Raw genomic sequence first — 13,183 nt, forward strand, 5'->3', positions numbered from 1 at the left:
TTTTCCAGCTTCCGACTGTTAGGGTCCTCGTCGTGGTAGGGCTGATCGGATCATGGGCTCGGTGTTTCGTTGGCGCCGCAGCTAGTATACAGGGTGTCCCAGAAAACGTGTCATTGAATTATAATAAAAAAAACTACACCGCCTAGAGTCATGCGGTCAATGGCATTTGTTCTTACTGGGTTTTGCCACCTCCTCGTGTGAATGTCGTGTAACGTAAGTTCAATTATGTAAATTTTTGCAAGCTTAAGTCGGAAATTTGCCTAGTAAAGGTCACTTTTTTACCCCACCAATGTGAAGAGCGTGTCTAATTTAGTCAAACTAATGAGAATTGACAGGGATATTCAGAAGCTATCCCATCGGAAAAAATAGCCGAACATCATGCTCTACGGAGGTCGCACAGAATAGCGCACGATGAATTTTTCAGCGCGATCTTTGTCAGTCCGACGAAAAGAGGTTGGAAACCCAGCCCTCCCCGACGTCGCAGAGGGAGATAAAACAGGCACGGCTTATCGCGTCCGACTTTCGCTGGGATAATGCTTTCCCTTTCCCAATCTAGGAACTGTTACTTTTTCTACTATCACTCTGTGGGCTGGCTTCAGGACCTCCTTTCGTCGCACTGCGAGCGATTGCGCTCAAAAAGTGCTATGGTCCGGTGCTCCGAAAAAGCATGATATTCGGCTATTTTTTCCGATGGGATAGCTCCTGAATATCACTGAATTATCAGGAATTTGAGTGAATTCGGCACGTTCTTCATATTGGTGGGGTGGCCTTCACTTGGCAAATTTCCGAGTTCAGCTCGCAAATATTTACATAATTAAACTTGGAGTACGTGACATTCCCATTAGGAGGTGGCAAAAACCTAATAAGAACAAATGCTGTTGACCGCATGATTCTAGGTGGCATAGTTTTTTTATTATAATTCAATGACACGTTTTCTGGGACACCCTGTATAGTGTGCATGCCGATCTCCTTTCATGAGTACATGTGCAGAATTTGTGCAATAATCTATATCCCACACCTACGCTGTTATTCTTTTTGTGCAATCTTCCTGCGTTACTTTTTTATCTCGAGCACTCTTTGTTAAATAAATGTTTCTTGTTTACTGGCAAAACTCCGGTTTGGCATCTTCCTTCTTTTGCGGGTTCCTGCGCTAGTGTTTCCCAGTGTTTCCCACTTTTCTCTGTGCTCTCTCTCATCGGAAACGAGGGAGGTCGCATTGCTGCCGAGTGCGCTATTGAGCTCCTGCGGAAGAATGGCGTGCGCGGGCGATCTTCCGCTTCTGCCGCGAGCCTCAGTTTGGTCGTCTTTCTGTGTCTGTGAATGCAGGAACGAATGTGTCCTCCAGAGCTCTGGTGTCCTCGTATCTTTGATTGAAGCCTTGCGAAGGGGAGAACCTGCAAGAGGAGCCGCCGATACTTTGAACAAAGACTCTTCTTCAGGGCCAATGAGCAACCCTCACTCTTCTGTCTTCTGAGATGCTTCTGTCGTTTTGAGGCTCTTTCCTCTCCGGTTCGTTAGACTCTCTACATGCCTATATGAACACCGTATTGCAGACGAGAGCCTTGTGCAGGCGTCTGCACAACGTGCAGCACATACATGCGATCGGCAATCACGGCAAGCATCTTGAGTGACAGGGAAGCGGCACACAATCATCCTCTTGAGACGTATATGTTTACAGTCATAAATCTTTAATTAGCAGAATACATTGTTTTAAAAAAATGCTACGCAGAGTGCACTTGATGCTTCGTGTCAACGCGTCCAACAGTATAGCTCCTAAGCGCAATAAACAATGGTTGTACATTGGAGGCCATCCACTCATGAACGGTGTATGGACTGAATATGGCACTGAGGTCGTCCGTCAGTTGAGATTCTAGAGACGCACTACGGCTGAGATAGTATTCCTCCTGCGAGACAAGAGAGCATATTTCGTTAAAGGGACGGTCTCGTACACCCTGGCCCATCCACAAAGCGTACCATTCGATTCCTCATTGCTGAAAACGTAATACTGTGAATTCGCTCGTCCAGAATCGTCACGGTTATTAAATAAATGAATTAAGTTGATAAGAACAGCGCCAGCACATTGCGATTTCTGTTGGCAACAGCGATATCCGCTACGATGGCAGACCGTTTATTGGATGAACAAATCGTCTGCTCTCGCGCCTTTTTGCAGCGGTGAGAGCAGACGACTTCCAAAAGGTGCTCGAGGATCACGGCGACGGCAATAAATTTGCTGCATGTGGTCTGGTCAAACGAAAGACGCGTATTGTAAAACGTCGCCGAACAACAATGTCAATACGTCTCGCATCTTCATTTCGAGCGGGAGTTTACTTGGATGACTCCACCTAATAACGGCAGTTGACGCTTATTTACTAACTTGTCTCGTATCGTTCGGTATTTTGAGCACTTCTAGTTCGTCTTACCTGCGAAAAGAATATTCCGTATGGAAGTGGTGGAAATGTAACCCGGGTGTATAACAACTCTTTTGCGATTCTTTTGCGATTTCAAATTAAGATTAAGACACAGCGAAAACGGTTCTCCCTGACTTGGTAATCGCGAAGAGTACTGGGAACGTTGTTCACTTACTCTTGACCCCTTCGGCCCTGGCGTCGACAGGTCAGAAAAAGTCCTCGTGGGGCTCGGAAACAAAACCAAAACAGAGGCTCGTGCACATGACGTCACGCGCATGCCTTTGAGCGCCTTTGAGCCACGTGACTCGTGAAAATACGTGGATGCGTCACAGGCGTCATACTGCGGGCCGAATGACGTAACAGCGTGTGTTTTTGCAATATCCCCTGGTAAATGCACGCGTACCGCAACAACTCACGACATGCCCTCCTATACTGTATATACTATACTGTACTATATACTGTAATTCCCGTACGGCAATAAGTTCTCCTGAGTCACATGACTAAACGTGACGTCACTGCACAAGCCTCTTTTTCTTTCGTTAGTCGCGCGCCGAGACGACGACAAAGTGCTAAAATTGGCTGAGCTGGGTCGTGGTCATGAACGCGGAATGGCCATATGGCCGTTGTCATTTTACCGCGGCTTTCTCTGCAGGGTAACGACATTGATCTGTTTTGATTACATAAAAGTGAGGTTTACGAAACAACGTTGTTGTTTGAAACTGATCGGTGCGCGCTTGCCCTTTGTATTCCGAGGTATTGACCACTTCGGCGATTTTGACGCCCTCAGGGCTCAGTGGTTGTGGATATATAGGTATATATATATATGTATGTTTATAAGTCCCAAACGTCGCCACACCAGCATTGGACAGCTGTTTCGGCCTTATTGGGCCTTCATCAGCAATGCGTAGGTGGGCGACGTTTGAGCGAGTGGCGTCGGAAGGTCACGTGGAACGTGATGTCCTCCCGTCAGGGTGAGTGACTCACCTCTGAAAGCCCCGTGCGGAGCCAGTAAAGTATTAAATAAAGAAAAATAGCATACGCTCTTTGGCTGCACGTTGAACATATGTTTATAAGTCCCAAACGTCGCCACACCAGCATTGGACAGCTGTTTCGGCCTTATTGGGCCTTCATCAGCAATGCGTAGGTGGGCGACGTTTGAGCGAGTGGCGTCGGAAGGTCACGTGGAACGTGATGTCCTCCCGTCAGGGTGAGTGACTCACCTCTGAAAGCCCAGTGCGGAGCCAGTAAAGTATTAAATAAAGAAAAATAGCATACGCTCTTTGGCTGCACGTTGAACATATGTTTATAAGTCCCAAACGTCGCCACACCAGCATTGGACAGCTGTTTCGGCCTTATTGGGCCTTCATCAGCAATGCGTAGGTGGGCGACGTTTGAGCGAGTGGCGTCGGAAGGTCACGTGGAACGTGATGTCCTCCAGTCAGGGTGAGTGACTCACCTCTGAAAGCCCAGTGCGAAGCCAGTAAAGTATTAAATGAAGAAAAATAGCATACGCTCTTTAGTGTCGCTGCGTTTTTTTTTTTTTTTTCTTGGAATATTTTTCGCTGAAGGTCCCGATGCGTAAAACATAGGCTCCGTAAGCGTGCGAAGTGAAAGCTAAAAGTTAGCATGTTTATTTAATTAGTGAGCATATGCACATGAGCCGCTCACTACTCAGTTGATAGCCGATGTCCCAAGGATCTTTATCAAAAAGAAGTTTCTTCTATGGCGCCGCCTGTTCACGAATTATTCAGCCGTGGATTTTCGTGAAGCACCCTGTATAGCTAAAGCAGGGTGTAAGCGTCAAAGCAAGGGCGTGGAGCAGTGACGCAGCAACTCCAGGGCTTCAATAATTTAAGCGTCCCCTAACTACCGCGGCCCGCGTGCAGAGGTGGGCACCCTTACGAGGGCGTGTGAGGGTGAGGGTTTCCTCACCCTCACCTCACGATATTTGAGGTGAGGTGAGGTGAGGGCCAATTTTCCTGGTGATGTTTGAGGTGAGGTGAGGAAAATTTTCAAGAAACATTTTGAGGTGAGGTGAGAAAATTTTTTTAAATTTTTGAGGTGAGGTGAGGTGAGGAAATTTTTCAATTTTTCTAGGTGATGTGAGGTGAGGAAAACTTGAACGCGCATTTGATGCAAACTTTTTCCGCGCGTACACGGGATATCTTTCCTTCTTTTTGCAGCTTCTCTCTCTAACCTGGGCGGGGACTGTCCTCCTCTCTCGCCGGTGATACGCGCAACTGTTACGGGTATAACAATCGTTCCACGAAGCGTTTTCTGTGATTAATTAGGCCAAATCTGCCCGCAAAAAAAGAAAAAAGAAAACGTTATATTGACTGAGCAATTTCACGAGTTTATTGGCAGTCACTCAAAGACAACGCGACTTTAATGATGAAGGTTCTTCAATCCCTGCGAACGTCACATGGAATACACAAACAGCTTGAAAAGATTGAGGTGAGGGGAGGAAAATTTCAAAAAAAATTGACGTGAGGTGAGGAAACATTTCAAAACATTTTCTGAGGTGAGGTGAAGTGAGGTGAGGAAAATTTTTCAAAATTTTTTTAGGTCAGGTGAGGAGAGGAAAAATTTTTGAGGTGAGGTGGAGGAAAATTTTTCAAAAATTTTCTGAGGTGAGGTGAGGCGAGGAAAATATTTCTCCTAGAAAATTGAGGTGAGGGCGAGGCTCGTGAGGCAAAACGCCCACCTCTGCCCGCGTGCAGTCTCTCGTTACGATTACGCCTTTCTGAGTTGAGCTTTGCTACACTCTTAAAAATGAACTTCACCGCAGAGCACGCTCCTAGCCAACCATAATCTCGAACGATATCGTTATCTGTTTGTTGAGAACGCGAGGAGTACGCCTTTTTTTGTGTGACAAATATGACAGCATAAGTGTCACAAAAAAGGAGGACGCCTGCCGTTTTCAACAAATCAGGGGAGAGAACGATGTCATTCGAGATGATGGTTGGTTACGGGCGTGCTATGCGGTGAAGTTCATTTCTATGAGAGATGAGCTAATTGCGAACATGTCTATATTTTCGTACAGGTACCATATGGACGCAGGTGTGCCGTCTATTCCCCGTACACTTCGGAGCGCTGAAAGCATCATCAACTTCCTGCTTTAACTTCTCCAAGTATGCGATGCCTCTGACAATTTCTACGCCGGGAAACTGACAGTTTTCGCCCTGCACGGCGGTAACGTTGAGCAGGAGAGGGCACTTGAGGAACTCCGACGCTTTCTCCACCGCCATTTGACGTGGATCACTGGTTCTCGTCCCGACGAGCAGATACATTGCACAGAGGACGAGCGAAGGGAGACCCACTGGAAGGAGCTCGCACAACGGCATTGTGTGCGTGTACCGTGCCCACCCTGTGAGCACCAGGCCCGTGATGTTCCACCCGGAGGTTGAGCGCTGGATGAATTTATTCCAACCTGCGTGATTCGCGAGGCGTTTGTTCAGGACCGGGTACTTTCTTGACCTTCCATCGGCGCCTTTGAAAGCTGTAGCGATCCATGCCTGAAAATGACACGAGGACGTTGTCGTGCGTGTTCGCGCATGACAGATACAGAACGCGCTAAAGATACATGAAATAGCACATTCTTCTTTGTAAGCGATATTGTAGCTGCTTTCCTTCTTTCGAACTGCTACTTGTTTCTTTCTTTCCTTTCTTTTTTTCGGTTCCGATTTGGGCTCCTGTATCGAGAAACAAGGGCCGGGCAAAATGTCTTACCGGCAGAAAAAGGACCATCAGTTATCACACGTCCTCGCGAATTCCATCCTTCCCTCCCAGCTAGGTTTTGTTGAAAACGGGAAGGGTACGCCTTCTTCCACTTACGTAGTCGTGTTAAATGCCGCGAAAAGTCCTATGTCCACGGCTTTCCATCAGTGAGGAGCCATAATACGCCGATGACATCAAGTTGTACTGTTCCGTTAACAATGTCGATGACTGTTTACACTTGCAAAATGACATCACACTCATTTATTCGTGGTTCACTGGGAATATGTTGAAACTTAATGCCCTTAAAACGCACACAATCACTTTCAGTCGGAAACCCAACCCTGTCCATCACTCTTACACTATGGCTTCTATTGTTATTAGTCGTGTGTCTAGATTTGGGCATTTTCTTAAACAGCAACCTTCCTTTTCTAACGCACACCACGCACGTGACTGACCAAGTATTCTCTAAACGTGGTGTTATCTCCACACTCACTAAGAACTTCGATCGAAACTTGTGCTTCTTTCGCTTATTTTTTTTTTTTTTTGTCCATTGTTGTCCCTATTCTTGAGTTTTCTTCAGTTCTGTGGAACTGTCTGAACAAAACCTGTTCAGCCGCCGTCGAAAAAGTCCAGCGACGATTCATATCTATTGTACATGCCCCTTACTTTGGCGAGGCATCTTATCCCACCGTATAGCATTACGCGATTGCCATTTGCTCTACAAGCTTGTACACGGTATCATTGACTGCTCTGACTTGTTATCTTCGATGCACATTCGTCTTCCCTTACGCAATCTGAGAGCACATCCTGTTTTCTATGTTGATATTGCAAATAACTGTGCTCCGGTACCTCGTTTATTGCGCCATATGAACGCACTTAGCCATAACCATGATGTTGACATTTTTTCGCATTATTCCTCTTTAACATCATCCCTTCTTACCATTAATGCGTAATCACATTGACGCCTTTTGACTTCTTTCACATTCCTACACTTTCCCGATGTTTGCTTTATATTCTTGATGTTTTGTTTTGCTATTTTTGTTTTGGTTTTTGTATTGCTTTTACCATTTTAGAACTGCTATTGACCTTGTTGGTGCACCATCCGATAGCCCTCACGGTTGTTGATGGGCATAAAATGTTATGAAAAATATTATTATTATTATAATAGGAGACACTCTGTGCAATGGTGGACATTCGGGGTGTTACTTGGTGAGGCTCAGTTTTAAGCGTGCACTCTAACAACAGAGCTTTACCGCATAATAAACCAAAGCGTCATTCAGAATAATATCATTTGTTGAAAACTAGAATGCGTCCACATTTTTGTGGCAACGAGTGTAAAAAAAAAAAGAGAGAGAGAGAGAGAAGAAACATGTGAGCGACCATATCCGCGGGTGAGCGCACCTTGGTTTGCGGATAGAAATATAAGGTTTTGAAATTCGCACGAAGAAATTGCAGATAAACAACGCGTTTGTCTGCGGTATACTTGAGGCATTTGTATTTTGTCGTCAAATAAGCATTAGTGCCTGTGCCGACGTCCCTTGCGTGTAGAGAACAGGCTATGAAAGTGCGAAGAAGCAAATGACAGGGTGGAGCGGGAGATCGGAATAACGTTGCTACGGGCAAGCTGCTGGCCCGAAACGGTCAAGGCCAGGAATAATGTTACAGAAACCGAACTGAAAAAGAAAATGTAGGCCGGTTACTGTGTTTGACAGCTTCAGGGCAGGCTTGTCCGTGACAACGTTATTCCCGTATGTCCCATCTCTCTTTCACCCTGTTGTGTGCCTCTTCACTTTTGTCAAGATATAGGGGCCACCTCTTCCCATTTTCAACAAATCGTGGTCGACTAAGAGCGTGCTTCCTGGTGGAGTTCGTATTTAAGATCCTAAAGGGTATGACGGGCGCAGTGATGAGGACGCAAGGGCTAGCTGTAATTTGTATTGTAGATTCATGAAAATAGGCAACATGTACCTACCTGTTTTTTGAATAGCTTGCTGTATTTGTCCCAGACGTTGCTCAGCGCAGATACATTCGTGGTATACTCCCACACCATGATGTCGACGTATTCGGTTATCCCAGACGCTGCGATATCACTTTCCGGTATCTGTCTGCAGGGCAGTTGAGTACGAAGAAAGAAGGTCTTAATAATAATAATAATATATTTTTTTTTTATCACATGCCCATAAGCAACCGGAAGGTCTGGGAAATGATGCACCAAACATGAATGCACAGAAAGAACACATCAAATATAGTAGACAAAACAGCAAATGTTCAAGTCGGTCGTGGGAAAAACGAAACAACTAATGGGAAGAGCACGTGAGCTATATATTAAAAACTGATTTGATGGCAATATTAACATTAGAAAACTCAGCGATTATATAAACACACGATTCACGAACAGCTTATTACAGCACGTTAGTAGACGACTAATCGGACTTAGATAAGACGGCCCAGGATAGTCAAAATAAAGAAATAAAATATGGCTAGTTATGTCTACGATGATGTAGGTCCTGCTCCCTAAAAAGATGAATCCACTACCTAAAGGCTCAACCGCATTGCACGAGCAACTAATCATGTTCTACCCGAACCGAAATCGGGACCACCGAACTTTTTTCGGCACATCACCGCATGCGGCCGAATTGAACGCCGAAGTTCGACCGAAGGCCTCAGACCTTGGGGCACACCTCCGTGCAGCCTTTCGGCCATTGATTGTCAATTCATTCATGATTTCATTCGCCGACCTCACCGAGTTCAACATGATATCTTATCAGTATGACTTCGTCACCAGCAATACAAGGGCACTGGTCTATAGTAAAGGGGTCCGGTGTTACTTTTTGAGAATTTTGGGACCACCGCTGCTGCAGTCCCTGTGAAGTTAAAACGTTTAAAAAACGCTGAAACATTTAAAACGTTTTTCGTTGTCGTTATGTCTTTGTCACCAGCGATATACGGGAGGGTTGGTCCCTATTATAGAGGGATCCCGTGTTACCTTATGCGAATGTTCCGGTCGCCGTAGCTGCGGTCCTTGTAAAGTTTACAATGATTTGTGTTATTACGAATTTGCCACCACGAGAGAGAGAGAGAGATTATGTGTTTAATGGCACAAAGGCGGCAAAGGTCAAAGAGAGCATTGGTCCACATTAAAGAGGTCCTGTGCTACATTTTACAAGCTTTCTGCTCTCTGTAGCTGCAGTCCCAGTGAAGTTTAAAACGTTTTGTTTTTATTATCCTTACGACTTTGGCACCAGCAACGAGGGCATTGCTCCGTATTGAATGGGTCCGGTGCTACGTCTTTCGAAATGGTAAGCAAACGCGATAGGTCTGAATCAAATAGTTGTTTTACATGCATCGTCGTTTTGTGGAACGTGCCCTTTGCGCAGTATGCATGCCCACTAATCTGCACTGCTCTTCTGTTTTACGTGACCAGTCTCAGATGTTCGACAACGAATGACAACCAGTGAAGCACCCCAGTATTAAGGTTGTCTCTCGCATTTCTTCGCCATAATATCTCCCAAACCCTTTCGGACACGAAAAACGGACACGGAAGACTGTCAGTGCAGCTGTACAACAAGACGACTGCAGAGCCGAGCTCTATAACGCGATTGAAAGTGGTGCAATACTCACCTTAACATGTCGTCCCAGACGATGGCTTGTTTGCCGTGCGTGTCCTTTAGGTACCGTGCCATAGTAAGCACATGTTCCAGGAAGATGTGGTGTTCCTCTCGCCTTCCACTGGGCGCTGCTTTCTTGCGACACATTAAGCACTTCCTCATCGCAAAAACCTCGTCGCAGCCGATATGGACGTACTGGGCATCGTAATGAAGTGAAGCAATCTCGTCCAGTATGGTCCTGCACGCAAGTTTGGCACGTCAACACAACCTTGCTATATCCAGTGCAACTGTGTTAGGCGCTATCAACGTCGTTAGAATCTCATAAAACCGAAAATGGCCGTAGGAATTTAGCTCGAGCTTCGAAGTACGTCAAACATCACCACACTAAAAACAAAAATTTCACTGCATAATAGGCTTAATCGTCATTCAAGAGTGATATCGCTCGCCTTAGCTTTCCATCACGTTCGAACTGACAGCATAGCCTGCCTAGGCAGGGGTGGGAGTTCGGGGATCCAACAGCCCCCGGAAATCGTGTGCTTGGTAATGTATTTAATAGAGGGAACGATATAATGTCCCTATATACCCCCCACCCACCCACCCGAAATATCTTGCTACGCCACTGGGTCAATATACCGTATAAGAGGTTGCGGTAACATGTCTCCACAGGACCGAAACGGCTACTATCTCGTGCACCGTTTTGCTTTGCTCAAGGGGCGAGCGAGAATGCAGGACTCCAAGCTGACAACGACGCAAGGCGACGTCACAGTACCTCCCCAGGGCGAATCGCCGCAATGGAATTACCTGGTTCCTCCTCTCTGGGGTTTCTTAACGGTGTGTCAATGTCGCTAACGTGGAAAGTTAAGAGTGTCGGTGTCCTGACGTGGTGGTATCACATCAGCAAGACAAAACGAGGATAGGAATAATATAGCAGGACAACAGTCGTCGTGTGTGTTGTTCTCCATGTCATTGATTTGTTTTTGCTGCTGTTATACAACCACGTGTTGCTGTCAATTAACTGCCCGCGCAAAATGAACACGGAGGCTGTATTAGGTACCGAAGGGGTTGTTTGCGTTCGGTATCATATTTGCGTGATTTTTTTTCCTTATTGGCGGGAAGACCTCAGTCTTCCAACGTGCGTCGTTGCACCTCTGACGGGTGTGTAATAAATGGCTTCCTCTTTCTAATCGTAAAAGGACTGAAATGGGGGTCTCTTAGAATAGGGCTTTCATGTGCAGAGCCGTGCGTTTGCGTTCCTCGCTAGCAGTTTCTCTGTACGGCTAACAAACAAGAGTCCAAAAGAAAGAAACAAAGCCGGAGTGTTCATTGAAATGACACAGGAGAGCGCCACTATCGCTCGCATATTTGCCGCCATATTATAGGTCACCACGCGTCAGGTTCTGACAGACCAGAATTCACCCACATCGCATTCACCGTAACTTTGGCGTTCCAAACTTATCGTATACAGTGTGAATATTAACTGTGTCACATCCAAATAATTTCCATGTTTTCAACATTGATAGTGTCCTACATAGCATATGACAGCAAACGAAAAGCGGTAACCGAACGTCGAGGGAATTACATCATGGCAGCGATTACCAGGTTAGTGTCCTCTGGATGGATGACGTCACTGAATAAACTCTTTCAAAAATGAAATTCGTTTATAATCATACTGTTTTGTTACTAATACAAATAATTGGCATAACAAAACAGGACCTTTTGCCGTTGTCAATATTTTCAGTCGTTTGTAGGTGATACCCTATATTTCCAAAAAATAGAGTGTGGTCTCCAATGACCAGGCGCCGTTTTGAATCTGAGCATGTGCTGTGACGACGACTGTTTTTCTTTGGAGCCCCAAAGCGATTGGGACGCCCCTGCACTCAAACTGTACTTTGTCGGATAGGTCCTTAGAGTCACTAGACGCCGCTCTCAGATCATTATTCAGTCGTCACGGTGCTTACTTGAGCAACTCGATGGCCTTGCATCTGGAGGGGCAGATGGAATATCCGTGATGTGGTATCTCACTCATGTGATGAAATTGCGGGAGCTTGAGCACGTGCTCCAGGTGACCAAACATCTGCACCAGTGGTATCACAGATAAACCGTGTGCCTTCGACATGGACAGTATGGTTCGCAGCTCGGTGAGAGTGTAGGCGGAGGCTGTTGCGATTGGCCGTACGAGGGGATGCTGGTACGGGAACATGTCTTCGTACTCGATTAATAGGCCCCTGATGCCGAGGTCCTTCAGGAACGGAAAAAGCTTGCGAAGGTATGAGACCTTAGGAGGCGCACCCTTTAGGTCCAAGTGCATCAGGAGCTGAACAGGCAGTTGGTCCGCCGCAGTTATGTGGAAGAACGGGAGGAATACCAGTGATAATAACGGCAAGCAATACATCGTAATTGACAGAGGAGTATTCGCCGGTGATCGTATTCCACCAGTCGATCGGAAGGCAGTAACTTCTTCTTTCTCTGGAATGCGAACAGTGCTATAGCATTTTCACATGCGCGCTCACGGTAGTACTACGCCACGACCAGCCATTCAGCGCCGTTTGCAACAAGCCTTAAACAATATTCATCTCTACCTTACGCGACTTGGAATGGACCTTTCGCCCGAAAAATGCGTCGAGCTCCCTTTCACTCACAAGGCTATGAGTAATTTCCCTCTTTGGGTGGGCGCAAAGAAGCTCTAGCCTGTGCGTTCCCATCGCTTCCTTGGTGTGGTCCTGGACTCGAACCTGCGCTGGGCTCGCCACATTAAGCACCTTGAAACCAAAGTGCAGCGATGGCTTCCCGCAATTCAACATATTTCTGTCTTAGGCTGGGGCTGTGATCAACGCTCCTTCCTAGCCGTTCATGCGACTGTGCTTTACAGCCTTCCAGTCTTGCACAGGGTTTCTACAACATCGTTGCCCTTCGGACCCTGTTCGCCCGAAGCCTTCTTGGCGTTCCAAGAATGGCTGAAACACGGCAAGTCCTAGCTGAAGCTGGTGAACTCCCGGTGGAGGTCCTCCGTGAGCGGCAAACGGCTCGACACTTCCTACGTTTGCGTGCGCACGTTCCCCGTCACCCACTCCTCAGGAAAATTCGATACAGTCATGAAAGTGATTTCCATCGCGTAGCGCAGAGGACACGCAAGGCTCTCACTGGCTTCACACCTAAGACCGTCACACCGCCGAACGCCCCCTGGTCTCTGCCTGTGCCACCCACCTTCGCACGTCTTCCTGACCTCCAGGAGTGCAGAGATCAGGTTCCCCCTCAAGTCCTTCGAGCCCATTTTTATGCTCTCGTAGACGCGATGTTTTCTACCTCTACCGCCGCTTACACCGATGGCGCATCTCGAAATGGAAAGTCCGCGTCGGCATTCGTCATCCCCGCCGAAGGCGTAGTTGAAGGACGTCGCCTTTGGCATCATACCTCCTCCACAGCTGCGGAACTCTACGCAATACTTTTCTT

The 13,183-nt window shown here is 46.7% G+C and overlaps 1 protein-coding gene across 3 annotated transcripts; it reads right to left on the bottom strand.

Moving 5' to 3' along the window:
• Positions 1-1,671: 1,671 nt before the first annotated feature.
• Positions 1,672-12,467, bottom strand: LOC135400356 (hexosaminidase D-like). 3 transcript variants are annotated; one of them, XM_064632191.1, is made up of 5 exons: positions 11,692-12,467; positions 9,747-9,971; positions 8,098-8,230; positions 5,456-5,923; positions 1,672-1,904 (listed from the first exon to the last, which is right to left on the bottom strand). In XM_064632191.1, exons 1-5 carry the CDS (start codon positions 12,123-12,125, stop codon positions 1,722-1,724), a joined length of 1,443 nt encoding a protein of 480 aa, XP_064488261.1. In that variant the 5' UTR covers positions 12,126-12,467; the 3' UTR covers positions 1,672-1,721. The 3 variants fall into 3 exon arrangements, with proteins under 3 accessions (XP_064488261.1, XP_064488260.1, XP_064488262.1); XM_064632190.1 differs by having other exon boundaries at positions 5,450-5,923; XM_064632192.1 differs by lacking the exon at positions 5,456-5,923.
• Between the last annotated feature and the right edge of the window lie 716 nt (positions 12,468-13,183).

Source organism: Ornithodoros turicata, chromosome 7 (assembly GCF_037126465.1).
Source record: "Ornithodoros turicata isolate Travis chromosome 7, ASM3712646v1, whole genome shotgun sequence".
Lineage (NCBI taxonomy): Eukaryota > Metazoa > Arthropoda > Arachnida > Ixodida > Argasidae > Ornithodoros > Ornithodoros turicata.